Genomic DNA, 27,097 nt, shown 5'->3' on the forward strand with positions numbered 1-27,097 from the left:
TAACATATAACAGAAAGGACAGTGTAATTGCAGAAGCTGGTGAAGGATCACAGTGAAGGCTAGGATGAATGGTTTCCAGCAGTTTTGTTGGAGAAAGTCTCCTCGAATCAACAGACCCATGGATTAGGAAGTCACAAGAAAAGGCTCTTCCCATAGGCAGATTAATGAAAATGGGAAATCTGTGTGAGCTCAGAGCGCGCTTTCAAGTTTCTCAAGGTAAACACAATAAAACCGTATTCCTAAATTAGATTTCTCTGCCAGTGCCACAATATGCAAGACATCCACACAATGACAATTCCAGCTCTAACATCAGCCAAAGGAACGTGTGACTTGGTTTAAGATCGTGAGATGTTACACCACAGTCTACTGGAGGACCACTTCTCTTCCTGCCACTCAGCACTGGACCATCTTGCTTCTGATCTCTCACCATGGCAGCACCTCTTGACCAAGCTATTGGCATGCTGGTTATCACCTTCCACAACTACGCCGGCAAGGATGGCGATAAGAACACCCTAAGCAAGAAGGAATTGAAGGAGCTGATACAGAAGGAGTTCACCATTCGACCGAAATGGCAGGATGCAGAGATACAGGCATTAATGGAAGATCTGGACCGCAATGGGGACCCAGTGGTGAACTTCCAGGAATATGTCACTTTCCTGGGTGCCCTGGCAATGATTTACAATGAAGCTTGAGTTCGTAAATGTACACCCCAGTGGGGTGAGGTGTCGTGGTTCAGGATTATACCTCTGTAGGCAGTTTCACATCCAAAAGAAATTAAGTTTTGTAAAAAACAAACGAAAAAGCCAGTCTATTGATATAAGTCCTTCTGTTCCAATTAACACATGGGGTGCAGGGAAGGTTGGCAGATGGGAAGCGTGTGTTGTTCTACAAATCACACCTCACACTTACAAGAGCCTTTGATCCTCGCATGTGTACACACTAACTTCGCTATGCGTTTCTAGGGTTAAAGCAGAGATGAGGAAGCTTTGGGCCCTCCAGATGCAACTGAGCTACAACTCCCATCATCTCTTAAATTTGCTTCTGATGTTTTATTGTTTTTACCAATTTTTAAATTTGGTTTTATTTTATTTTTATTTGTATTCTTATTACAGAAAGGGTTTGCCACTTCAGGGGAAAGGGCAGCATATAAATTTAATAAAACAAATAAATTAATCAAGCATCTAGAGAATATCAGGTTGGTGAAGGCTGCTCTGTGTGATGCCAAAGGACACAGAGTAGGTTTATTTATTATATTTGTATTATTTATTATATTTGTATTCCCCATTTATTATTTACTGATTATATTGGCTATCTAACTTTTCCTCCAGGGAGCTCAAGGTACGACATGCATCCCCTGCCCCATTTTATACTCACAATAACCCTGTGAGGTAGGTTAGGCTAAGAAATTGTGACAGGCCGACGGTCACGCAGTGAGCTTCATGAGTAGGTGGGGATTTCAACCCTGGTCTGCCAGGTCCTAGCCCAACACTCTAACCACTACACCATATTCTTCCATGAATGAAATCAAGGTGCTGTAAATACAAGTCTCCCATCAAGACACTGATTGGGCTCAGACCTGCTTAGCTTCAAAACGGTTGCTGGATAAAATGTTTTCCAACTATTCCCCCTGGACTTTAGAATGACAGGTTTACATGCAAGTCTGCAAATATTAGTAGTTTGTTTGTTTTTTACTGGCCCACCTGATCACACATGTTAGTTAGTCATGGCCTAAAAGAAGAGAAAGCCAGATTTTGCACATCTTTTCCTGCTTGGTTAACCTGTGGTCAGTTTTTACTCGCCACAGGTGACTGGTGATTGATAAGACTGGGGCACAGCATGCAGTTCTCCCAGAAAATGATTCTACTTTATTCCGGTGACATACATATGTTCAAGCAACACAGCAAAAAATAAAGGACAAGTCCTAAAAAACATATATTCTCTTCACTGGGATTATTAAATATATTTGAGCATTTGATACCTTGTTTAAAAATGCCTCGCTCAATACATGCTGGGAAGACATTCATACTTTTTACTTGGTTAACTGCATGAACGTTTGTTGCTTCTTCTCCCATTCTCCAGCCACTGAACACACGTCCTTGAAAAGGTCATGCCACAAGCTCTCAAAAATCATGCTGGTTTTAAGAGACCTACTGTCGCTTCCCCATACTAATTAGAAACAAGCAGGCTGAGCCTTAGGAAAAAGCACAAAATTGCATTTCTGTGGAAAACTTGCAATTCTACCAATGCAAGAATCAAATCTATGCCAAGAGAAGTGTTTCCCACACGCCATGCTACAGAAAAAAAGAGAGAGAGGATGCCCTGCCTTCTCAGGAGTGGGAGGACGAACGGCAAGAACTTGGGAGCCCCAGTCCGGAGGTGGAGCATATGAGACCTGAAAAGCATAATTCACAGTGAGTCCTAGCAGGCTGAAAGCTGCAGTGATGTGAGAAAGCCAGCAGAAAGGCTACTGGACGTGGATTCAGGGAAAGTCCTGCACCCCAGTCCTAGCTAAGTCATGAAGGGCTAAAGAGTCCAAACCTTCGCATCTGTAAAATGGAAATAATGGCTGTCCATTTAATGTATTACAAAGGTGTGTGAGATAAGGAAAGTCTTTCTCGACTTTATACATAAGGTGGGTTTACCACCCATAACCTGTATGCAGCCTTTTTTCTACAGTGAACTGGAACTGATCATTGCCCTGGGATCATTGCCACTTGATGGAGAAAGTTGAGCACTCAGCTATGTGGCATACAGGTGGTTCTGCAGCACTTTTAAAAATAAAAACACCAGCATGGAGCAAGTATGCAACCATACTAAAACCGTGGAGCACGAGGATTCGTAGGAAAAGCTCAGGTGCTCCCAAAAACCCTTGAACAGCTCATGAAGGCAGAAGAAAACTGCTTGCGCAATAAGTTTCTACGGGCCACAGAGGGACACATAGTAAGCTGCCTTACACAGACTGCTTCGTGCATCTAGCTCAGTCTTCACCCAACCACTGCCCACAATGTGGGCCACACACTATGCCCTTTGTGGCACTACTCCCAACTCCGCGCACATGGCAGAGTGTACTCATGTGTACTCAGCACCACTATGAAAGCTAAAATGTGTTTTCTGTCCTGAGCATCCAAATAGTTGCTCTTCCCTGTGAGCTCAGAATAAGCTTACGCCCAAACATTCAGTCTAAAAGGAGGACCCCCCCCAAAAAAATGAACAACCTTGTATCTGCTGGGCTCACACTGGCACTATTCTAGTAAGTCAGGAGTCCAAAGAAAGGAGACCATGCCTGATCTGGAGGGAAGAATGAATCCTCGTCCGTTTGGCAACCAACTGACACCACCATCTTGGGAGGAGAGGCCACTTCAACTGGTTCTGCTGGGATCTGTGCCTGGGAAGGGGGGCATTCCTCCAGAAGCATTTCCCACTGGAGCAGAGGGTGAGGAGGTGGAGCTGATGGCACATAGCGCAGCTGGGGGACGTGCACAGATGGCGGTGGTGGCGGCGGCAAGGGAGGAGGTGGCGGCGGAGGGTGAGGGAGAGGAGAAGAGAAGGCAGCCTTGACAGAGGCAGCCTTTGAAACATCTTTAGGAAACTGTGGGGGGGGAGAGGGTGGAACTGCAATTGTCCTTCTTAGAGGGAGGGGTGACTCTGCAGGAATTATAACCTAGGAAAGAAGCAGGAAGAAAACATAAACAAGTCCAGAGGCACTTAGTCCAGAGGAATTGCATCGACCAAGGAGAAAACATGAAATGAAAGAAGTGACCCACTTCTGAGTGTAGAGCCTTAGTCTGGCCGCAAAACAAGCAGAAATTATAAAAAACTAATGCAATAGTCAAGTATAATCAAACGTGAGGGGGAATAATAGCCAGAATCTGCCTTTATGCACTTTCAATCTGCAGAAACCTATGTGGCAATGAAATCATGTTTCATTTAGTAAAAAACTGGAATATTGTTCTACCTCTGAGTGTGCCATACCTACAGAACAAAAATTAATAAATCCAGAGTCCCACACTCTTCATTTAAAATGCCTTCCAGTGAAAACGGGCAAGTTCCCATGTTCATATAGAGGGATCTAGGTCACAAGCCAGCATGGAAAAACAGTAAGGGTGATCTGAGTCATCTAGACAAAAAGTAACTCTCCAGTAGGTTTCCAGCAGGTTTAACACTCAAGACACACTAAGACCTTGCTGTTAATCATCTGGCCAACAAACCCATCTTGAATCCACTTGCTTTCTCCTGGTGTTCAATGAAACACTGGTAGTCAGGGGCAGATTCTTACTCATATAAGCATTCTGATAGCACATCTGTACTTTTCTCATTTCAGGAATTGCATGTGCTCATCTGCTACTCCAGAAGCTTGAGCTAGTCCCTGAGCATCCAGCATGGTTGATGCACACAGTAAGCTGTGAAGCATACACAACTGGCTGCTTCTCTTGGACCAAGAGGGTAAAAGGTAATTCCTGAGTGTCTCGGTGATGTGGATTACCTCTCCACACTTTGAATGCTAACAAGTGCTGTACGGATGTGTTCTAAGCCATTTTCAATATACCAAATAGGAGACTCCTGGAGGAGAGACAAGAAAACCCACAAGGCATTACGCTCTCTACCTTTTCTACCTGCTGACTACCATCTTGCTCTTTCTTCTGTGGCCTGGAGATAATGATGACTCCCTCGGTCATCCAGTTGTCTGGGCTTCTCCACTCCTCCTGTTCAGGTTTGCTGATGCCCAACCTGTCTTGCAGTTCCTCAATCAAGCGGTCTTGGGAGACCGTCTTGTGAAATATGGCTGGGCCCAGCTTGCGCCGTGGCGAGAGATCGCGGCACATCGGGTGCACGTGGGAAGTCTCTTTTGTCTGCTTGATTACAGATTTTATCTTAACAGGAGGGAAATGGCAGTTTCAGTACAAGAGCTGCAGTGGTAACAAAAACACAGGATGCACACGCTTCAAGCTCAAGAACGGTTAGTGACCAGGAGCAGGAAAAACAGCAGCCATTGCCTCTTCGAGGGGAGGGATGAAAACAACAACAACAAATCCTTTTGGCCCATCTCCAAGCAGCAAGTCAACCTTGAGCTAGGTCTTCCAAGGTCAGCTATGTCAGCTGAACAAACAGGACTGATTACAGAGAGCAAATAATTTGTTGCAGTAGGGGAAGGGCCATGGCTCAGTAGTTTACAAGCTCTGCATGCAAAAAGGTCCCTGGTTCAATCCCCAGCATATCCAGGTAGGGCTTGAAAACCCTGAAACCCTGAAGAGCTGCTCTTGCTAAACAGCATAGAAAATACTGAGGTAGCTGGACCAATGGCCTGACTCCGTGTAAGGTGGCGTCCTATGTTCCTAGGCCAAATGTGCTAGATCAAGTGTTAGGAACAGCTTTAAAACACCACAACCAACGGCAGTATCTTCATGCACAGAGCACTGTAAATTCATGGAGGCACTGGACTATCCCGCAGCTAAGTGAAAGCATCAAGACGTACAGATTCATCAAGGTGCGAAACTCCATGAGACCTGCGGGTATAGGGCGGTATACAAATTTAATAAATAATAATATTCATAATAATTCCATAGGTAGGAGAACAGATGTGGCATCAAAACAGTCTAGTTTATGGTGGTTTGATTTTCTTGTAGCTTGACCTTTTATAGGTAACGTTCCACTACACCAGTTGCTCAAAACAAATAATCTAACAAGTGGGTTGCTGTTAGGAAGAGATCCATTGAGCTCTAATTGTTATAAGCTTCCAAGGCCCTCTCTCTCTCCAGGCCACACTTTCCACTAAGAAGAGGGATGAAAGCGGCTGGTATGTCTTCACAACGTTATGGGAGCTGAGCATGGGGGCCAATGTGCAATGGGTTGCCAAAATAAGTTGTTTCCCTGCAGCATTTTCCCAGTTCACAGTCCCATGCAGCTGCTACTAAGTCTCACTTCAGAGAAGCATGCAAAGCAGCTTAATTCAGAGGGCTCAAAAGCACACCATGCACAGCCAAATGAGATGCACCCGCAGAAGAAATCCACACTAGCTCACTCGCCACTACATGCACTTTGATGCCTGCCTGGCCTGATGTAGAAATCCTCTCCACAGGAATCTTGCAAGAAGGAATCAGATCCATTTCCTCTTTCCAGGCATTTCCCGTCGACCCTGGAGCAGCTGCTACGCAGGAGAGTGGCTCTTTCCATTCACTCATCGGAGCACTCTGAAGGCTGTTTTTCCTAGGCATCCTCTCTGGACCTTGCTTCTTCTCAGCAACATCAGGACAGCTGCTTGCCCTGGCTGGATCTTGGACTTCAGTACCATGCAGTATGTTCTGGCCCAAGTGGCTTCTGGTACCTGGACAGTTCTCCCATTGATCAACACTCAAAGGACCAGGTCTGTGCATTGTTGGCACGACACCATCTCCCTCTGATTGTAGTCTTGGTGCAAAGTGAGATGCTTTAGAGTTGTTCAGATCATCCACATCTCCTTTGTTGATGCCAATCCCTTTGTGAGCATCAGCTGTTGGATCAAACACAGGTTCCAACTCTTGTGGCGCTGGCACTTTCACCTTGCCACTTATGCAGGAGTTTGAAACAAGCATTGTTGCAGCCTGGGTTTCATCTCTCTGCTCATCCCTCCAAGGTCCTTTTGGCTCTGCAAGCCTCTGATTCAGGGTTCCTACATCAGAATGAATGGGCAATGACTCCGCCTTGGAAAATGAGAGAAGTTTCACATTGGAAGTGGACTCTCTGCTTGGTCCGTCTGAGCTTGTGAGAGTAGCAGAGGCCTCTGGGTGCAGTGGCTCAGTCCAGAGTCTGGAAGGGGTGATGAGAGATTGCTCTTGAATTACAGCAGTGACTGGGCTGTTGCTTTCCTCTTCAATATGGAGCACCTCCAGTGGGAGAGGTGCCAGAGGGGACAGAACACCCTCAGAGTGGCCCATGGCTTGCTGCTTTGAGGTAGTCAGGAAAGATATACTAGGAAGCACATGGGCTGCATCTGAGCCAACCGGACCAGGAAGTAGCTCCAGGGAGGGTTCAGAGATCAGTGATATGGTAGAAGAGGTCTGTGAAAAGATAAAGAAATGTGGGAGGGGAGAAAGGATGGAAACAGAATTGAAGGAAGAGGAAGAAGGGGAAAGGAGGAGTAGGGAAGTGATGAGAAAAAGGAAAATGGCTCTAACCTAAGGCAGAAGGAACAAGAAGGCAGAATGGAAATCTGGAAAGGGTGCTGCAGTTTCTTACAATAGGCAGCCATCAAGCACTGTTTTGTCTCTGTCCTCCCCTCTTCACAGAACTAGGTCACCCAAGTCGGTTATACCAGAAACCAACCCAGAAGCCAACAATCACTTGACATAACTGTGACACACGAGCCGCAAGCTTGCTCAAGAAGCCACCATCCCCACCACACACAGACACACCACTGCTTGCTCAGGTAGCAATGAAAGTGAAGGCGTGGAGGACCTGCAACAGAAGATTCAAGGGACATGCTCATCCTCATGCAACTGGATCCACAAGAAAAGAGATACGGCCCAGAGACTGAATCCCTTTAAACCAAACAACAATGCTCTGTTCTGAATCCACATGTTCAGTCTCACGTGCACAACAAACTTTAGAGGGAACAATGAATGCCCATCATTCAGGAAGGGGAAGATCTGACAAACTTATTGACTGCAATTCAACCATTTCTTTAACTAGTACTGCATGTTTGCTGACAGTTCAGCTTCTCAAAAATAATTGCTTACACTGGGGGGCGGGGAGAGAGAGATATTTTTAGCTTTTAGGTTTGCAATTATGGATTATTTTGTATCTTATTTTGTTTGCAATTATGGACTATTTTATATCTTATTTTAATTTTGCTAGTTATGCTGAATTTCTTGTGAAAATCAAGCAGGCTACAATTATCATTGTTTTAAGTTAAAATATCTGTTTTTACTGTTAGTGCTGCTGTTGCTTTTCTAAATCTGAAGGGGGAGTGGCACAGAAGACAGCAGCAACCAAACTAATCTATCAACAAAATGGGCATCTCTTTTTTTGAAAAAAAAGAAAAGAAACAAGAACAACAAAAAGCACCAAGCTGTTCTACGCTAGTTGCAAGACACACAAGAGCACAGAAAAACATAACTGTGAGCTGTCAGGTGATTAGCATGGGGAAGCAGCAGGACTGTAGCTAGGGGGTGGTGAGGTGGGTCTGCACCAGGGGCGCAGATGAGGGTAGGGTGCAAAATAAGCTTTAAAATATGTCTATAAATAAAAATATTGATTATTGTCTCATAAGAAAAGGTTTTTAATAGGGGGTGAATTGAATGGGTTGGGGTTGGGGTTGGAGGAGAGGCGGAAAGAAGAGCTTTCTAAGGCTAGGGGGTGCAATCTGGATGGTTCTTCCAGGGACGCAAGATCACCTAGCTACGGCTCTGGGAAGCAGCTGAGTTTCTCGCAAAAATACTACTACTTATATATTTTACTTCATGTCTCAGGGTTCCATAAATGATAGAAACTCACTCTTTTTTTAAATAAAAAAAAATGAAAGCTGGGGATCTGGGGATTATGGTTCATCTCTGCAGGTGCTCATATCCTGAACCTCACCACTCTCCTCTGTATTCACACTTTCACAATCTCTCACCCGTGTTCTGTCCTCATGTTCTGCACCTCTACCGACCTAGCCTACTGCTTTTTCTTTTACAGCACCAAATGAAGCTCACACTACTCTCACCAAAGCAGGGGTCCTTTTCATGGTATTATTCTTGAAGCCTGAACCTATCCTCTCCTCTCTCTCTCTCTCTCTCTGGCTTCTCCCCCACCCCTTATCCAACAGGCATGTCTGTCTCTTCTGCTACTTCTCAGGCTGTCTCCTCTATGTTGTTCTTGGCAAGAAGCCATTCCATCCCAAAAGCTGCAAGTTCCTATGTGACATGTGTTGTAGTTCTTGCCCCCCATTTGCTGGGTAAAATGTGAATTTAACACCTCATAACTTTACATGTAATAAGTTGTTTTTCATCAATACAGAAAAGGACAACGCTCCTACGACTTCCTTGGATTTTTCACTGAATTTAAATCAGCAAAAAAGGAAGAAAGAACTGAAGGTTTGCTACGGGCACACAGAAAAGATCATGAACAGGTGAAAACTGCACATATTGAAACTGTTCTATCCCAGACTTTTCTTTACAGATTCTTTTGGACACTCAGCAGAATGTTCCCACAATGGCATTATCATGATTTTGTGCTGAACTATGCATGTGAAAGGCTGTCATTGACTCCCTCACCCTTCTGAATAGGAGAGATGAGATTAAAAATACCAGGAAATAAGAAGAAAAGACAGTAAACTTTTTCAATATGCAGTTACTGCAGCAAGAATTTTATTGGCCCAGAAATGGAAGCAGGAGGAAATACCGACGATAGAAGAATGGAGAATGAAATTGACAGACTATGCAGAGTTGGACAAATTAACTGGAAAAATTAGATATCTCCGAGATCAAAAGTTTATTGATGACTGGGGGAAATTTGTGGATTATCTGAAAAGTATATGTGATGTGCAAACAACGCTAGTGGGGTTCCAAGAAGCACTGTGAGTTATAAGATGTATTGTTGGAAAGAAATAGAAGTGGGAGGGAAGACAATGGCAATACAAAAATAAGGAATGCGAAATAGAGAGATCAATATGGATGATTGTCAGAGCAGCTGAGGGAAGTAAAAAAAGGATTAATTTGTTAAAAATTGGATATAATTGTATATTTGTGTTGAAAATTAATAAAAAATTATTATAAAAAAGAGATTAAAAATACCATTCTTAGTGGTATCTTCTTAACATATATTTTAATCTATTTTTAGTTTATCACTGATTTTATTTTTTGAAATATTTGAAATACTTGTTTTTAACTGTTTTTGCCAATTGTTTTATTATTTTAAAAATGACTTCCAGGTTGTTGGTTTTTTTGCAATCAAGCACTGCATAAATTACACACACAATTCTGGTTTTGCATTAGCGCACTTGCTTAGAATTTCTTCTCTCCCATCCTGTCTTTTGGGTTTATTGGGGGGGGGACAGGGTGCAGGGCTGAGTGTTCCTGCATATTTAGCAAGGTATGCATGAGATGTGCAAACTAGTGTATGGTACGTGTGACTGAAGAAACTGTATTTCCTTGAAGAGACAGCTCAGTTCTGAAATCAGTAGAAGAAAAAGAATGTGCTGTGTACGGCTCTTGGCATGCCACGAGGGCAAGAATGAATCCATGCATCACAGACCCAAAAGTCCAGGGTCTTAATAGATGTGCCGCCAGTGTAGAGCTTGCTCTAAGACACGAACACCAAAAGGAGGAATGAGGGCTGGTCCTTTACGCAGCAGCGTGAGGAGAGGGGTTCAGGAAAATAAAAGTGGAGGCGACACACTGACAAGTGAGTGGGACAGGAAAGAATGGTATTGACTGGGTACCTTGAAGTCGGAAAGTGAAGCCATCAGCTCATCCAGTTCTCTTGTGGCTGATGAGGCAGATATGCGAGTCTGTTGCTGGCTGGAGGTGACCCGTTGGGGGCTGCTCATCTCACCCTGATTCACAGTGATAGCTGGACTAAGGGAAAGACAGAAGACAGTCAGACACTGCTAAGAAGAGGAAGGTGGCCATTTCTTCCCAAGGACACGCAGCAAGGCTTCCTCCCTGCCTCCCACCGAACTGTTTTATCCACAATCTTCCTGCTTGTATCTGGCTCTTGTCACTCAGAAGATAAAAACTTTGGATCCTTTTGGAGACAGGTACACTCTCCTGTTGAGGCATGCATGGGCACAACTATCCATTACGTGCAGATCTGGGCCTGGTTTGAGGATACACGAAGCTGCCTTATACCAAATCAAACCATTGGGTTCATTTAACTCAGTAGTTAGCTCATCTAACATGGATTGGCAGTGGGTTCTAGACGAGGTTTTCTCCCAGCCCTACCTGTAGATGCCAATGGTTGAACATGGGACCTTCTGCATGCAAATCAGCAGCTCTATCACTGAGCTACGGCCCCTTCCCTTTCATAGGAGGCTGCCTTGTACAGAGTCAGACCATGGGTCCATCTAGCTCAGTACTGTCTACAGCTACTAGCAGTAGCTCTCCAAGGTCTCTCCGAACGCTACCTGAAGATGCTGAGAGTTGAAAGAGAGCTACTGTATATAACAGAAACAGAGCTACTCTCTCTCAAACACAGTACCTTCTAAGAGACACTTCCATCGTTTCCTCTGCCCTCAAGCCTCTGCATCTTGATCTTTTAATTAATGAAAATTAATTAATTAAAAAGTAATTAATCAAAATTTTCTCTATCTTTAATTAAAATTTTTCTCTCTTTTTCTTTCTTCCTCCCTCTCTCTCAACAGTCATAGCTGCAGAACCTTGTTGCTTTCAGCTCTGGAACATGTACAAAGCCCACCTTTCTCTTCTTCCTGAATGATGTAATGCTCTCGAGCACACTCATTATTTGCTTGCAGTGATTACTGCAACACTTCTCAGCTTTCCGGTTTCCTCTCAGAAACCTCTTTCCTCCCTCTTGAATTCTGCAGCTTACTTAACCCATTCTGCTCACACAATATGCTCCCCTTTCCTCTACACTGGCTTCCTTTTTCCTCTCTCTAGTTAAGCTTCCACTATTGACCTCTAAATGTCGTCAGTCTCTTTATCCTTTTTCTCAGACCCACTCTTGTAAACTGCAAAATCACACCAATCTGTTCCCTGGTTGCGTCTTTTCACCCTTGCTGCTCCTGCTCATGAGAGCACTTCACCTCTTGGTGAAATTTGTTGACCCTTGACACAACCCATGGGCCCCAGTTTTCCATTTCTTATTTGGAAAGAAGTTCCCCTTCTCTTTTGAGGAACCAGAAACTGGCCCATATTGCATTCTCTGACGTGAGACACCACTGCTTCCTGCACCGCTCTGGGAGCCCCCGCATTATAGTGGGAAGGGAGAAAGTGGCCAAGTTGTTACTCACACTGGACTGGGCACAGAGCTTTCCAATTCATCCAAAAGGCTCTCCACACTAGGGCACACATCCTCAATGCCGTGCCCTCCATTCCGCTTGGGCTTCTCCTTCGGTGGGGTTGCTGATGGTGTGTTCAAAGAGGTAGTGTTCTCTGGGACACCGTAGTGAGATCCAGTCCCACCAGGCAATGAAGGGCTCCTAGTGGCTTCATCTTATAAGCAGAAAGACACAGGCAAATGGTTTTTATTCATTTTATTTATTCAAAAGGAAATGCACGTTTGCTTGCTTGTAATAGAACCAACCTCTAAACAAGCAATCTAAACAAGCAATCAAACAAGATATCTAAAAGATAACTCAGATCAACAGTAAACTTTAGGGAGATTAAAGAACATGTCAGCATTTTCTGTGTCTGGATAGGCTTTGCTTAAAGAAAATGTTTTCAGTAGGCAGCAAAAAAAAGTACAATAAAAGCATCTGCCTGGTGTAAATAAAATAAAAGCATCAATAAAAGCATCTGCCTGGTGTAAATAGGCAGGGAGCTCCGAATTATAGGTACTGTCATGCTAAAAGACCCATTTGCTACAAGTGCAGAATGAATATTATGTGGCACTTCAGTTCCCTGTACTTTAATTCCTCAAATTATAACTTAAGGGCTACTTGGGGACCACCAAAATGTGTGTCTTCTCCAAGTCTGCAGGCATCTCAGTTACACTGGAAGTCAGATTACAGATAGGTAGCCGTGTTGGTCTGCCATAGTCAAAACAAAAAGAATTTTTTTCCTTCCAGTAGCACCTTAAAGACCAACTAAGTTAGTTCTTGGTATGAGCTTTCGTGTGCATGCACACTTCTTCAGTATCTGAAGAAGTGTGCATGCACACGAAAGCTCATACCAAGAACTAACTTAGTTGGTCTTTAAGGTGCTACTGGAAGGAAAAAAATTCTTTTTGTTTTGACTGAAAGTCAGAGCGCAGCATGTGCATGGGGCAGGCAACAGATCCAGGATCAGGGGACAGGAATTTGACTCCCGCCATCAAATTTACCTATGGTTGTCCTGTGCTGCCAGAGCTATTGCTTCCTACCTGGTGCATAGCCGCTGGGAGGGTTGTGCTGAACGGCATTCAGTTCCAGTAGCAGTCGGTCCAGTTCTGACAGGTTATTGCCTAGTGAAGAGCTCATCAGGGTGGGAGATGGTTCTGCAGACTTCTGCTTGTTGGGGAAACTGGTGTTCAAGGGATCAAAAGGAAAGCGAATTGATCACAAATCTTTTTATTAAACCTTGTTAAGCTACTTGCATTATAGGTTTGCAGGGATGGTTGCTGCTGTTTTTACTTCTATATAAACGCAGTTCCAAGTCATCAAAAGTGATAAACCCCAACTGGCTTACAGTGGTGCCTCGGGTTAAGTATTTAATTCGTTCTGGGGGTCTGTTCTTAACCTGAAACTGTTCTTAACCTGAAGCACCACTTTAGCTAATGGGGCCTCCTGCTGCCGTTGCGCCGCCGGAGCACAATTTCTGTTCTCATACTGAAGCAAAGTTCTTAACCCGAGGTAATATTTCTGGGTTAGCGGAGTCTGTAACCTGAAGTGTATGTAACCCGAGGTACCACTGTATTTTCATCCCATTTGTGGTTTTACTGTTGAGTTGGCAACAACGAGGGCTGATGTATCTAGAGCTCCACATGCAAAGCATGGGCTCCACAACAAAGTTAAAGCCCTTCCCCAGAATATACCTGATGTGGAGCTCTCTCTTATTTCTCTCCTCAAAACCTACTGGGGGTGAGGGAGCATACAGCTTAATTCACTTGTCTTTATGGTACAAGTACCTAAGTACATGTAATTGTTCTTGCTGGCATCCATCCAAGCTCCTCCCCGCCACCTTTGCTTGCATTGCACCTTAAAGAGCCACTCTAGCCTCTAAGAACCATCACCATGGAGCTGCAGTTAGCTGCATATTCCTGAAGTAACTAACTAACTTTCTTTCTTTCCTTCCTTCATTCCTCCTCTCTCTCTCTCACACACACACACATACACAGAGCTTCAATTTATGATGCAGTCTGAGATGCCTTGGTGGCATTTTGCTAGACTGGCTTAAATAGTGTTTTTGTTTTACAGATTTAAAATAACTTTAATTGGGAATGACAGCCACCCAAATCTCCATTTTACAGCTGGAGATACAGTGATCAAAACCCGATTACCGAAGGCAGATCTAAAATGAATGGCAAAGCAGAAAATAAAAATCCTGATCTCCTAACTCCACTGTGCTAGAGAAAGTTAACTGCATTTCGCCACCTCAAATTCCTGTTTATGGAATGTTATTCCACAAACACAGTAGGAAAAGATCCCCAAGAACTAGCTCTGAAGTGAAACAGGAAGTGGTATCAACATGGGTGCCCAATATTTTTCCGACCACCACAAGCAGAACCTGCTCCTGGCTTCACCATAAGCTGCTGAGTGTAGGGGGGATTTGGGAGAGTAAGCATAAGAATAGTGGGCTACCTGTAGACGTGCTCCTCTTCGCTTACACGTGAAGGAGAGATGGCACACTCTCTGGACACCGAAATGCTGGAGCTGCACACAGGAGACTGGGACTGCGGCTGCAGAAAGAACCATTTGCACATTTCATTTAAATTTATTAGGAAAGAAAGTGTATATGAGTCAAAACCTCTGTTCCAGAACCAGCTCTGTGCAAGAGACTTTCACCCAACTACTGTGCTGCACATGGATCTTAGCACAAGTCTGTAGTCCTTTTTCAAATTCAAAGCACTGAATGAGGGCTGAGGAACCTTTTTCAACCCGAGGGCCACATGTACAACTTTCTGAGGGCCTCAAGTCAGTGGTGGACAGGGCCAGAGTCAAAAGTGGGGACAGCAACAAATGTCAATTTTACCTCTGCACAGTAGGCTGCTTTCTACACACACAGTACACAACCCTCTCTATATTTCTTCCAGACAAGCAAAAGGCAGAAACACTTGGAGTGCAAAGTAGAGGAGGGGATGGGTGTGGCCGGGGGAGAGTTCCAAGGGCCAGACAGAGAGACCTAGAGAGCCACTGTCAGCCCCTGGGCATCCTATAAAATTGTCGCATTTGCAGACGACTTAGTATTGACGTTACAGGAGCCAGAATCTAGTACTAAAAGGGTTTTAGAACTAATTCAAGAATTTGGTCAAGTGGCAGGATTTAAACTGAACAAGTTAAAAACTAAGGTTTTAGAGAAAAATTTAACACCGATTGAAAGAGAGAGGTTTCAGAATGAGATAGGCTTGACTGTGGTTAAGAAAGTGAAATACCTGGGGATTAATATGACAGCCAAAAATGGGAACTTATTTAAAGATAATTATGAAAAATGTTGGACGGAAGTGAAAAAAGACTTAGAAATTTGGTCGAACTTGAAGCTTTCACTGTTGGGTCGTATTGCTGTGATAAAAATGAATGCATTGCCTAGAATGCTGTTTTTGTTTCAAACATTGCAAATTGTGGACAAGATGGACTGTTTCAAGAAGTGGCAGAGAGATATTTCTAGATTTGTCTGGCAGGGCAAGAAGCCCAGAATAAAATTTAAGATATTAACTGATGCAAAGGAAAGGGGTGGATTTGCCCTGCCAGACTTTAAACTTTACTATGAATCAGCAGCCTTTTGCTGGTTGAAAGAATGGCTGCTTCTGGAAAACACAGACATTTTGGACTTAGAAGGTTTTAACAATGTATTTGGATGGCATGCATATCTGTGGTATGACAAGGTCAAAGCGCATAAAGTATTTAAAAACCATATCATCAGGAAAGCATTGTTTAACGTTTGGATAAGATATAAGGACTTATTGGAAAATAAAACCCCAAGGTGGCTGTCACCAATGGAAGCAAAAGCCCAGAAAAAGCTCAATATGGAGGCCAAATGGCCGAAATATTGGGAAATTTTGGAACAAGAGGGAGATAGACTGAAACTGCAGAGTTTTGAGAAACTAAAAAACAAAGTACGAGATTGGCTTCATTATTATCAGATAATGGAGGCATATAATTTGGACAAGAAAATTGGCTTCCAGGTGGAAAAATCAAAATTAGAAACAGAACTGTTAGAACCCAAAACTAAGATTTTGTCAAAGATGTATAACTTGCTGTTGAAATGGAATACTCAGGATGAAACGGTGAAATCTGCTATGATTAAATGGGCACAAGATGTTGGACATAACATTATGTTTGCTGACTGGGAACAGTTATGGACCACAGGTATGAAGTTTACGGCATGCAATGCCTTAAGAGAGAATATTATGAAGATGATATACAGGTGGTACATGACCCCAGTCAAGCTTGCAAAAATCTATCATTTGCCCGATAATAAATGTTGGAAATGTAAAGAAACTGAAGGTACATTCTTTCACCTTTGGTGGACGTGCCCAAGGATTAAGGCTTTCTGGGAAATGATCTATAATGAAATGAAAAAGGTATTTAAATATACCTTCCTGAAGAAACCAGAGGCTTCTTCTCGGCATTGTCGGCCAATTGGTGCCAAAGAAGGACAGAACTTTTTTTATGTACGCTACAACAGCAGCAAGAATACTCATTGCAAAGTATTGGAAGTCACAAGATCTACCCACTTTGGAAGAATGGCAGACGAAGGTGATGGACTATATGGGATTGGCAGAAATGACTGGCAGAATCCGAGACCAGGGAGAAGAGTCGGTGGAAGAAGATTGGAAGAAATTCAAAGACTATCTACAGAAATATTGTAAAATTAATGAATGTTAGAATGATGTTGGATAGAAATTAAGTGGTTTCCAGCTGTAATGCTTTAAGAGAATATGAAAAAAGGGTTATAAATAGGTAAAAATCTAATGGTAAGGATTTGCTGAACCAATAATTTGAAGTGGAATACAAAAAAGGGAGGTATGAGGAGGTCCGGGAAACAAGCTAAAGGAAAATAAGCAATGGAAAATCTGTGTGTTTTTAACTATTTTTATTTTTTATTTTTGTTATTTTTTCCATTTTTATTGTAATACTTTAAAAAATCTTAATAAATATCTTATTTAAAAAAAAATTGTCACATTAACACACAAAACTAAGTCAAAATGAGAAGACTGCACTTGCAGACAACCCCTCTCCTGTGTCTTTGCACCTCTCTTCCTGTTATATGAGCACTCAGACACTATGGTCAGAACAAGCCAGGATATGAAGCCACAGTTTGAAATTGGCTTAAAACCCGAATTTGTCTAGAAGCCACTGGCCATAGTTTCCAGATCTGAACATAATGGGAAGTATATGGCTAAGATCTGAGTCTCGGATTTATGGCTTAGCACTGCAATGGAAACACAACCATGGTCACTGTAATCTTCACAGCAAGCCACCATTAAAATCCCTAGTGCAGATGATGGCGAGGGAAAGGTTGGCCGGAAAGCTGAGTACTTAAGGTCAGCTAGTATGTTCATAGCCAATGATGAATTTGGGTGGCTGACAGCTCACCGGCAGAGTAAAAACCAGGTTTCATATGGAGCTCTCCCTGACATTTTTTTAAAAAATGAAAAGCTGCCACTGAAGACTGAAATCAAAGGCCAAGGAATGGCAAGTAGGCCTTTAACCCTTTCCCTGTCGGTTGCTGCCTCTCTCAGAATATTCTTCTCCCAGGTGCTCTTCCTACCCCCAAGAAAAGCAGCTTGAGGAGAGGCTGTCTAGGGGCAGGCAAGCGGGGGACACAAAGCAGAATAAGCTGGAAAGGAATAAGCAGCCCCTTTTACAGCTCCCAAAATGCAGCCCCCAGATGTTGCAACCATCAGGAGAGATACATGGAGCTCCACATAATGCACACTTTATTCTTTAGTTGTACTAATAAGCAAGGCTGGGGAACATTTAGCCCTCCAGATGTTGTTGGACTTCATCTCTCATCAGCTCCCACCAGTGTAGGCAACGGGTGAGGGATGATGGGAGCTGTAGTCCAACAATGTCTGGAGGCCAAGGGTTCCCCAGCCTTGCTGTAAACAAACAAAACAAAAACAATTCAGGGTGCATGCAAAGCAATGTGGTTCAGTTAAATCTGCTGGTCTTAGCTGGAGATCAGGGTTTGGAGATTAGTCTGAGCTGCAGCTTAACCCCAAGAACCCATTGTGAATTCAGCCTTTGGAACATGCAAAGTAACAAGGAAGCAAATCACAGTTTACCCCTAACACACAGGCTTCCAGATCAAACCCTAGCACCTTTTATTTTATAAAGTAGCAATAGTTACAGTTCACTTATTTCCTCAGGAATATACACAAATTGGGTGCCCTTGAGCCAGCTGCTCAAGGCTGACAACCCAACTTGTACAGCTGTTAGAATAGTGACTTTCCTCCAGAACTGATCTACACAAAAATCAGATCATGCAAGAAAACTACTCTCCCCCCACTCCCCAGTTTTACAAAAAGTTGCCACTTCCGCATTTGGACAGGCCCAAACAGTTTTGAGAGCTCACCCTCTACTTACATGCAATGCATGACTGGGATCTTGGAATGTGGAACAAACAGGATGCAACCTGGTAACAAATTGTTCTCCCTAGAGCTAGCCTTCACCTCCTTCCAGAAACACGTTTCATGCTTCCTCCAATCTGATCTATGGCTCATATACCTGTGATCTACAAAACTACAATCTCTTTTTCAAAAGCCCCAAGGTGACTGATTAAGATCTGCATCATTCCACTGTGGCTTCAGACAGGGCACTGGTGAGGAGACTGTGAGTAGTGTTTTCAGGGTGTGAACCTTCAGGTCTAGCTTTACAGACTGAAAGAAAAATTGAGCAATCTTTACATTATGCTGCCAGCTAAAGCTGAGTACTGCCATGTTTACTCAGAGCTATGCGGGGAGGGGAGAGTCAGTTTCCATGTAAGCATTTAAACTGAGCTGGTAACAAGTACAATGTGAAGATCGCTGGCCAGAGGAAGCTTCTTTCAATTAAACGAGGAAGCGTCCAATCCCAATTGGAAGCATTAAACAACCACTAGCCATTTATTTTCAGTTCTTGGCAGTAAAGTTTTCATGTTATGTTATTAGAGCAAATGCTTTTATTAATACGGCCATAAACCAGCTCTGAGCGGAAATTTGGGATACAAATATTTTAACAGACAGTAAGTTGCTCCACAACACACCAACAACTGGCTCCCTCAGTTCCATGAGCATAACTAAGACAGACAAGCAAAATTACCTGCTGGTGAATATTTCTGGGGATGCTGAGCTGCCACTGGTCTAAAGGTTCACTTACAGTCCCATTCAAGGCCTCATTAGAAGGAGGGGGTGGGACCGGAGGAGGTATAGTGATTTCCTGGTACGTATGGTTTCCAGTTGGATACGAGTAAGATGTTTCCTCTGACAGGAAGACTGGTCGCTTGGAGATGTGAGAGGTAGTGGATTCCAGGTCTGCTAACAATGCGTCTGCACAAAAGACATACAAGAGGAGAATTAGAAAAGGAGGGTTTTGTCTATATTAGGGGTAGAGAACCTCATGCCTGGGGGCCAAACGAAGCCCCCCAGGCCTCTTTATCTGACTCTCAGGACTAACCTGGCCATGTCCCAATTCCAAGCCACACACCTCACGGGCCCTGTTCCAAGCCCTTCTCTGGTGCTTTTGCTGGCTAGAATGTGTACTTGAATGGTGATAATGCATCTTGCTCACCAGGAGTGAAAGGTACATGCATGTGTGATTTGGGCAGGGGTGTGTGTGTGTACGCAGAAACCTCTTTTTTTTTTGCATGGCTAGAACAAAGCCTTCTATTGCTCTGTCTTGCCTGCAGCCCTGCCCACCACAGCAGCCCCCAGAAAGTCTCCTAGAAGGGAATGCAGCCCTCAGACTGAAAAACATTCCTCTGGGCCTACACACTTTCTTTCACTCCTCCCAGCCAAGTCAACAGGCATCGCTATCCTGAATGAAGCCCTTCAACGAGCTTCACTATACTGTCAGAAACTAAGTCTCTAGAAACCTGCTGTTCTTTCCAGCACAGCACCAACACAATTAATAAAACCTTCCTTACCTTTACAAAAAAGTAAACAGACCAAGACACTACAGCAGGTGATAGCGACAACAAAGCACCCTGAAGATCCAAAGAAAAGCCAGATAGTAATGACTCCTCAGCCCCTGCAGCTTTGCTAAAGAGGAACCTAAGCAGGCCTCTCTCTGAGACAAACCCACCAAAGTCTGAAGCAGACTAATTACTAGTTCTGTGTCATGAACTCATTCAAAACGTGGCCACAAGCACTGCCTTGTGCAACGAAGAGATCTCGGGAAAGATTTTTCTTCCTCAAAATCCAAAGACATCTAGGAAAGGACTCTGTCGGCCCACAAACTTGCTTCCCAGGTGCAAAGAGTTAACACGAGATCAGTTCCCTGCCAGGTAAATGCAATTTTGCCTCCTGCAAATAGCTTTCAACATGCTGAATCAGATCGCAAATTCCTGAAGGGGAGGAAAAGCCTCTCCCAGATAAAAATGCACCTTCAAAAAAGGCAGAGGCAAAGTGGGGCAGGCAGAAATCTGGATACTTAAGCTAGCACAGCCTGTCCTTGCTTAGTAAGGGAGGAAGAAAAGTGCAAGAAGAGAAACTGTGCAACAGATGAGAGGTTTTGTCTGCAGCATAACAAGCTACAGCAACTTGCAGTGAATCCCAGCCAGAGTTGCTGTAAAAAGACGCTTCAAGGAAAAGAACAATGGATGACATTTGCCAAGTCAGGCTACTCTCAAAGAGAAATGGAGCACAGGAAAGGTTGAAGGCAAACCAGACAATACGCTATCAATAGACCAGTTAAGGTTTCAAAAAGAGAAGTAAGCTTTTGAGTCACACAAAGCTCATTTTCCAGCTGTGTTTCTAGGGCAATGTCTGCCTAACTATCAATGGCATGTGGTGAATTTTTTTGTAGGATCAGAGGTGCCAGCTGGCGAGGTCGATGGGGGTGGGGAGCCACATCATGCCTGTGAGTATCACCTCCCTCCCTAAGCTTCCCAGGCTTTCAGAAGAAGGCACCAGGCCCCTGACAGGATGCTGGAGCCCTCCTGCCTCCTTCCAAAAGCTTCCTAGGCTTTGGGAAGGTGGAAGGAGGGTTCTTGGACCCATCGGAGCATTGCACCTTCCTTCCTAAGCTGAGCAGAAGCTTCCCAGGCTTTGAGAAGAAAGTCCTAGGGAACAATTAGGGGACTCTTAGGGTTACCAGACGCCCCCGTTTCCCGGGGACAGTCCCAGGATTTGCAAATAAGTCCCCAGACAAATTCCATCCCCGGAATGTCCCCAGATTTCATCTAATGTCCCCGGGAAACGCAGCAGCGGCAGTCTCAGCAGCCCGGAGCAGTTGACTCTGGCTGGCTTCAGAAACTGCTCGGAAGTCCCCATATGAACTCAAATTTCTGGCCATTTTGATTATGAATTCCCTCTTATGTTGCTATCACAGCCGTAAAGGAAACTATGGGCACAAAACTGCATGTGATGTCGGCATACATGTATTTTGCTGTACATAGCAGATGGAAAGTCTTCATGTTCATCACTTGCTAAGGTCTATGTGCAATTTCCAATGCAGAAATGGCACCTATTAACGAAATATGTTGTGCATAAAGCAATCTTTCAGATGTTCAGAGTTGGAAGAAAAAGCATTATTGCCCTCTTAGGTAACTGTTCGCCCAATTATGAAGACGATACTCGGCATACACACACCTACGTCGCCAGATCAGGAGAGTGCCTCAACGCTGCATACCCATGTCTCTGCACTGCATACAAAACTGAACACTCAGACAAGATTTTGCAATGGGGTATCTGCTTTTGCTTGCTTTATTTATCTCCCTTGGCTCTCTCTAAAAGAGATTTCAGTAAACAAGTAAGTTGATGGTTGGAGGACCCTGCAACCTACGGATTCATTTCTAGGTGAATAACACATTGGTGAATAAATATACCAGCTTGTCTGATGAAGTTGTCACAGGTTATTAAATTCTTCTTTAAAGTATACACCAACTCAAGGTTTCAGCCCACGTATAAAATCTTGCCATGTATAGCGAAGAGTGGTGAAGTAACGTCTGAGCACCCTGCATGTCTTTCAAGACAAAGATGTTGTAGGCGTTGTTTTAATTAGATTACTAAAAGAGTGCCTCCAGGGACACAGTAAAACGCTCCCTTCGGGAGTAAGAGGTACTGCCTGTATAAACTACACGCTGCATGTGTGTGAAGGAAAAATTCAGAAATGCAGTGGTACCTCAGGCTAAGAACTTAATTCATTCCAGATGTCCGTTCTTAACCTGAAACTGTTCTTAACCTGAGGTACCACTTTGGCTAATAGGGCCTCCCACTGCCACTGCGCTGCCGCCACGCGATTTCTGTTCTCATCCTGAAGCAAAGTTCTTAACCCGAGGTACTATTTCTGGGTTAGCAGAGTCTGTAACCCGAGGTACCACTGTACACAGGCATTTTTACATGTTGGTGTCAATGTGTTTGTCTGTAAGACAAACATAGGAAACAGTCATAAACAGAGTCCAGCTATCAGTTGATCAACTATCAGATTGTCTACACTGACTGGCAGAGGCTCTCTGGGGGTTCAGATGGGAGACATGCACAGCCCTACTTGGAGATGCCAGAGAATGAACCTGAGGCCTTGTGCATGCAAAGCAGATGCTCTACCACTGAGCCACAGTCCTTCCCCACAAGAGGTCATCTCAGTACACAACATACCTGTCAAACAACCAGGCTAACACGATTACTGCCATCCTCATATTAACGACACTTGAACATAACCTAAGCCTAAAGGGGCTCCGAGTTATTTAGAAGGACTCTAAGGTCATCTGTGAACCCCTCAGTTCCCTCAGGGTACGTAACTGGAGCACAGCCTAGAAAGAGGACTTGTTTTTAAGGAACACGATATGCAGCAAGGATTCCCAAGGCGCAGAATACATACCTCAGAGAAGAGGGCAAGGAGCTGCAGTTGTTCTAATACTGTTGCTCTTTGAATGTGTGACTATGTGTACACAGTTTATGATTCAAGCTCTATCAGAGAAGGTGTGGCTCTGAATGACAAAAACTTTCCTTGTGAAATGATTATCAAATCATGTTTTCTTGCGCTCATGCTCTCTCTCACACGCACACCCCACTCTGTGAATTACCAAAGGAGGAATTCTCAATTGCAAAGGTCAACAGTCCAGAGAAAGAGGGGAATGGAGTTGCCTGTCCTGTATGCAGTTTTGTTGATGCAGGCACATTTTCCCACTCCACTGCCCTTTTCCCTTATTTTTTAAACAAATGCTTAATATTGTCTCTGAAAAGGATGAAACTTAGTTCCCAGTGAGTGTTTGTTCACATTGTTAGGTTTCTGCTGCAGCTACAGCTGGACACACCTCTTTGGCAGTTTATGCACTGTTTCCTTCTAGGGTGCCTGAAAGATAAGAATTCTGGAATAAACTGCAACTATTTCTGTCTTCCTGGGCATAAAATACTGTAGTCAGATGGAGTGCCCTTTTCAAATACAATATCCCACATATTCAACACAAGTCCTCATTATTGGATAGTTGCTTTTCTTCCCTTTTCAGTCAGAGGTAAATCAAAGAGGAACAGCTGTCTTAGCAGTAAAAACAGTCAACATCTGTTGAGACCATGGTCACAACACCATACATTTGAAGCATGCATACTCATCCCCCCCCAAAGAATCCTGGGAACTGTTTTTCTTAAGGGTGCTGGGAACTGTGGCTCTGTAAGGTGTCCACTACAGCTCCCAGGATTCGGGGGGGGGGCGGGGGAGAGAGAAGCCATTTGCTTTAAATGTATGGCACGGATGTGACCCAAGCTCTTACTAAGAAGTACTTGACATATGATGAACTCTGGCGATTGACACTGCTTTGCTTTGACCTTTTTAGTGATTAATGACTCCGTAATACGTCACACAGGCTTGCTTGGAACTGGAAGTGATGCACAATAGACAATTTGCTTGACACCCTAACTTTTTTCAAAAAGTTATTTACCAAGTTTTTCACATTTGTTCATGAATGATTTGTGAAGGGTGCAGTGCCTTATCAATAGCTTTGGGTGACACTGCTGCAATTCTCAGAGTCCAAAGGGTAAGGTAGGCTAGACATATTAAAAAAAAATTCCCAGTATAGAAAATTAGAATTTACTGCTTAAGTTAATGTGGCGGGCAAGAAACAACTATTGCTTAAAAGGCAGTTGTGAACACGCATTATACAGTAAAAGTTAGGGGGCACAGCTGGGTCCCTTAAGAGGCACCATCTCTAAACAGGCATTCTGTGTAGGTAGGGAGGTAAGCTCCAAGATCAACAGATGAGGCCCTCCTGGTGGTTCCTCCTCAGTACAGTATAAAGTAAGTAGTGTGGGGGCCTGGGAAGCAGCTTTTTAAGCTGCAGCTTAAAAAGGAGGGAACTTCCTCCCTACTGACCCATCTTTTATACTTTAAGGTAGCAAGTGAAGGCAATTCTCTAAGCAGGGGTTTGGAACAGAAGGCCTGACTGCTAATGCTATTAGCAACTGTTCTTCAGTGATTTGCTATGAGTTTTGAAGGATTGTTTTATTTTATGGGATTTATGTAATTTAAATGTAAATGTAAAATGTAAATGACTATTGGGTTGCTTCCAAGTAAGTTTTATTCAGACTAGACTTATTGAGATTGGTGGATCTAATTTTGTCAAGTTCATTAATCTCACTGGATGTACTTTATGTATGGCTATTATTGGATGCAACTCTATGTAAATAAAAAAGTACTGTAGAGGGTTTTTGGTGTAGTAGGATTTAGGCTGTTGTCTCTGTCCATTGAGTTTTCTTGGCAGGGATACTGGAATGGCTTGCCGTTTCCTGCTCCAGGTGGATCACGTTTGGTCAAAACTCTCCACTATGACATGTCCATCTTGGGTGGCCCTGCACAGCATAGCTCATAGTTTCTCTGAGTTATTCAAGCCCCTTCACCACAGCAAGGCAGTGATCCATGAAGGGTCTTTTAACATCACAGTAATCCAAGTTTATGCACCAAACACTAGTGCTGAAGAAACTGAAATTGACCAATTCTATGAAGACTTACAACATCTTATAGAAATGACACCAAAGAAGGATGTTCTTCTCATTACAGGGGATTGGAATGCTAAAGTAGGGAGTCAAGAGGTAAAAGGAACAACTGGCAAGTTTGGCCTTGGAGTTCAAAATGAAGCGGGGAAAAGGTTAATAGAGTTCTGCCAAGAGAACAAGCCGGTCATCACAAACACTCTTTTCCAACAACACAAGAGACGACTCTACACATGGACATCACCAGATGGGCAGCATCGAAATCAGATTGATTATATTCTCTGCAGCCAAAGATGGAGAAGCTCTATACAGTCAGCAAAAACAAGACCTGGAGCTGACTGTGGCTCAGATCATCAGCTTCTTATAGCAAAATTCAAGCTTAAACTGAAGAAAGTAGGAAAATCCACTGGGCCGGTAAGATACAATCTAAGTCAAATCCCTTATGAATACACAGTGGAAGTGAGGAACAGGTTTAAGGATTTAGATTTGGTGGACAGAGTGCCTGAAGAACTATGGATGGAGGCGCGTAACATTATACAGGGGGCAGCAACTAAAACCATCCCAATGAAAAGGAAATGCAAGAAAGCAAAGTGGCTGTCCAATGAGGCCTTACAAATAGCGGGGGAGAGAAGGCAAGCAAAATGCGAGGGAGATAGTGAAAGATACAGGAAATTGAATGCAGATTTCCAAAAAATAGCAAGGAGAGACAAGAAGGCCTTCTTAAATGAGCAATGCAAAGAAATAGAGGAAAACAATAGAATGGGAAGAACCAGAGATCTGTTCAAGAAAATTGGAGATATGAAAGGAACATTTCGTACAAAGATTACCATAATAAAAGACAAAAGTGGAAAGGACCTAACAGAAGCAGAAGACATCAAGAAGAGGTGGCAAGAATACACAGAGGAACTATACCAGAAATAAATGGATGTCTCGTATACCCCAGTTAATGTGGTTGCTGACCTTGAGCCAGACATCCTGGAGAGTGAAGTCAAATGGGCCTTAGAAAGCACTGCTAATAACAAGGCCAGTGGAAGTGATGATATTCCAACTGAACTATTTAAAATTTTAAAAGATGATGCTGTTAAGGTGCTATACTCAATATGCCAGCAAATTTGGAAAACTCAGCAGTGGCCAGAGGATTGGAGAAGATCAGTCTACATCCCAATCCCAAAGAAGGGCAGTGCCAAAGAATGCTCCAACTACCGCACAATTGCACTCATTTCACACGCTAGCAAGGTTATGCTTAAAATTCTACAAGGCAGGCTTAAGCAGTATGTGGACCGAGAACTCCCAGAAGTGCAAGCTGGATTTAGAAGAGGCAGAGGAACCAGAGACCAAATTGCAAACATGCGCTGGATTATGGAGAAAGCTAGAGAGTTCCAGAAAGACATCTACTTCTGCTTCATTGACTATGCAAATGCCTTTGACTGTGTTGACCACAGCAAACTACGGCAAGTTCTTAAAGAAATGGGAGTGCCTGATCACCTCATCTGTCTCCTGAGAAATCTCTATGTGGGACAAGAAGCTACAGTTAGAACTGGATATGGAACAACTGATTGGTTCAAAATTGGGAAAGGAGTACGGCAAGGCTGTATATTGTCTCCCTGCTTATTTAACTTATATGCAGAATTCATCATGCGAAAGGCTGGGCTGGATGAATCCCAAGCCGGAATTAAGATCGCCAGAAGAAATATCAACAACCTCAGATATGCAGATGACACAACCTTGATGGCAGAAAGTGAGGAGGAATTAAAGAACCTTTTAATGAGGGTGCAAGAGGAGAGCGCAAAATATGGTCTGAAGCTCAACATCAAAAAAACGAAGATCATGGCCACTGGGCCCATCACCTCCTGGCAAATAGAAGGGGAAGAAATGGAGGCAGTGAGAGATTTTACTTTCTTGGGCTCCCTGATTACTGCAGATGGCGACAGCAGTCACGAAATTAAAAGACGCCTGCTCCTTGGGAGAAAGGCGATGGCAAACCTAGACAGCATCTTAAAAAGCAGAGACATCACCTTGCCAACAAAGGTCCGTATAGTTAAAGCCATGGTTTTCCCAGTAGTGATGTATGGAAGTGAGAGCTGGACCATAAAGAAGGCTGATCGCTGAAGAATTGATGCTTTTGAACTATGGTGCTGGAGGAGACTCTTGAGAGTCCTATGGACTGCAAGAAGATCAAACACATCCATTCTTAAGGAAA

General features: G+C 43.6%; 3 protein-coding genes across 7 annotated transcripts in view; 2 read left to right on the forward strand and 1 right to left on the reverse strand.

Moving 5' to 3' along the window:
* Nucleotides 1–24,022, forward strand: part of SRRM4 (serine/arginine repetitive matrix 4) — a 345,117-nt gene extending 321,095 nt beyond the window's left edge. Inside the window, exon 14 of the transcript XR_014542415.1 lies at nucleotides 24,011–24,022. The gene's annotated coding sequence lies outside the window, so the exon portion shown is untranslated. The remainder of the gene's footprint in view (nucleotides 1–24,010) is intronic.
* Nucleotides 1–27,097, reverse strand: part of PXN (paxillin) — a 68,586-nt gene that overhangs the window by 10,088 nt on the left and 31,401 nt on the right. For 2 of the 5 annotated variants that reach the window (XR_014542371.1, XM_083589802.1), the window contains exons 2-10: nucleotides 19,076–19,302; nucleotides 14,414–14,511; nucleotides 12,997–13,136; nucleotides 11,927–12,128; nucleotides 10,397–10,532; nucleotides 6,048–7,034; nucleotides 4,605–4,871; nucleotides 3,284–3,661; nucleotides 2,324–2,392 (exon numbers count right to left, since the gene is read on the reverse strand). Coding sequence is in view for 4 of the 5 variants with exons in the window: in XM_083589802.1 (XP_083445928.1) it covers nucleotides 2,324–2,392; nucleotides 3,284–3,661; nucleotides 4,605–4,871; nucleotides 6,048–7,034; nucleotides 10,397–10,532; nucleotides 11,927–12,128; nucleotides 12,997–13,136; nucleotides 14,414–14,511; nucleotides 19,076–19,302 (2,504 nt within the window). In the remaining variant the exon portion in view is untranslated. Of the gene's footprint in view, nucleotides 1–2,323; nucleotides 2,393–3,283; nucleotides 3,662–4,604; nucleotides 4,872–6,047; nucleotides 7,035–10,396; nucleotides 10,533–11,926; nucleotides 12,129–12,996; nucleotides 13,137–14,413; nucleotides 14,512–18,361; nucleotides 18,609–19,075; nucleotides 19,303–22,792; nucleotides 22,846–27,097 lie in introns of those variants that run through there. The other 3 variants (XM_083589804.1, XM_083589803.1, XM_083589805.1) reach the window with 3 other exon arrangements.
* On the forward strand, nucleotides 361–707 carry LOC310751408 (protein S100-A6-like). The gene has a single exon (XM_083590761.1). It carries the CDS (start codon nucleotides 429–431, stop codon nucleotides 690–692), a length of 264 nt encoding a protein of 87 aa, XP_083446887.1. The 5' UTR covers nucleotides 361–428; the 3' UTR covers nucleotides 693–707.

Source organism: Podarcis filfolensis (assembly GCF_964270895.1).
Source record: "Podarcis filfolensis genome assembly, chromosome: 16".
In the NCBI taxonomy this organism is placed as follows: Eukaryota; Metazoa; Chordata; class Lepidosauria; order Squamata; family Lacertidae; genus Podarcis; species Podarcis filfolensis.

Coding starts and splice junctions, on each gene's coding strand:
- LOC310751408 (XM_083590761.1), top strand. CDS start 429: ATGGCAGCACCTCTTGACCAAGCTATTGGCATGCTGGTTATCACCTTC.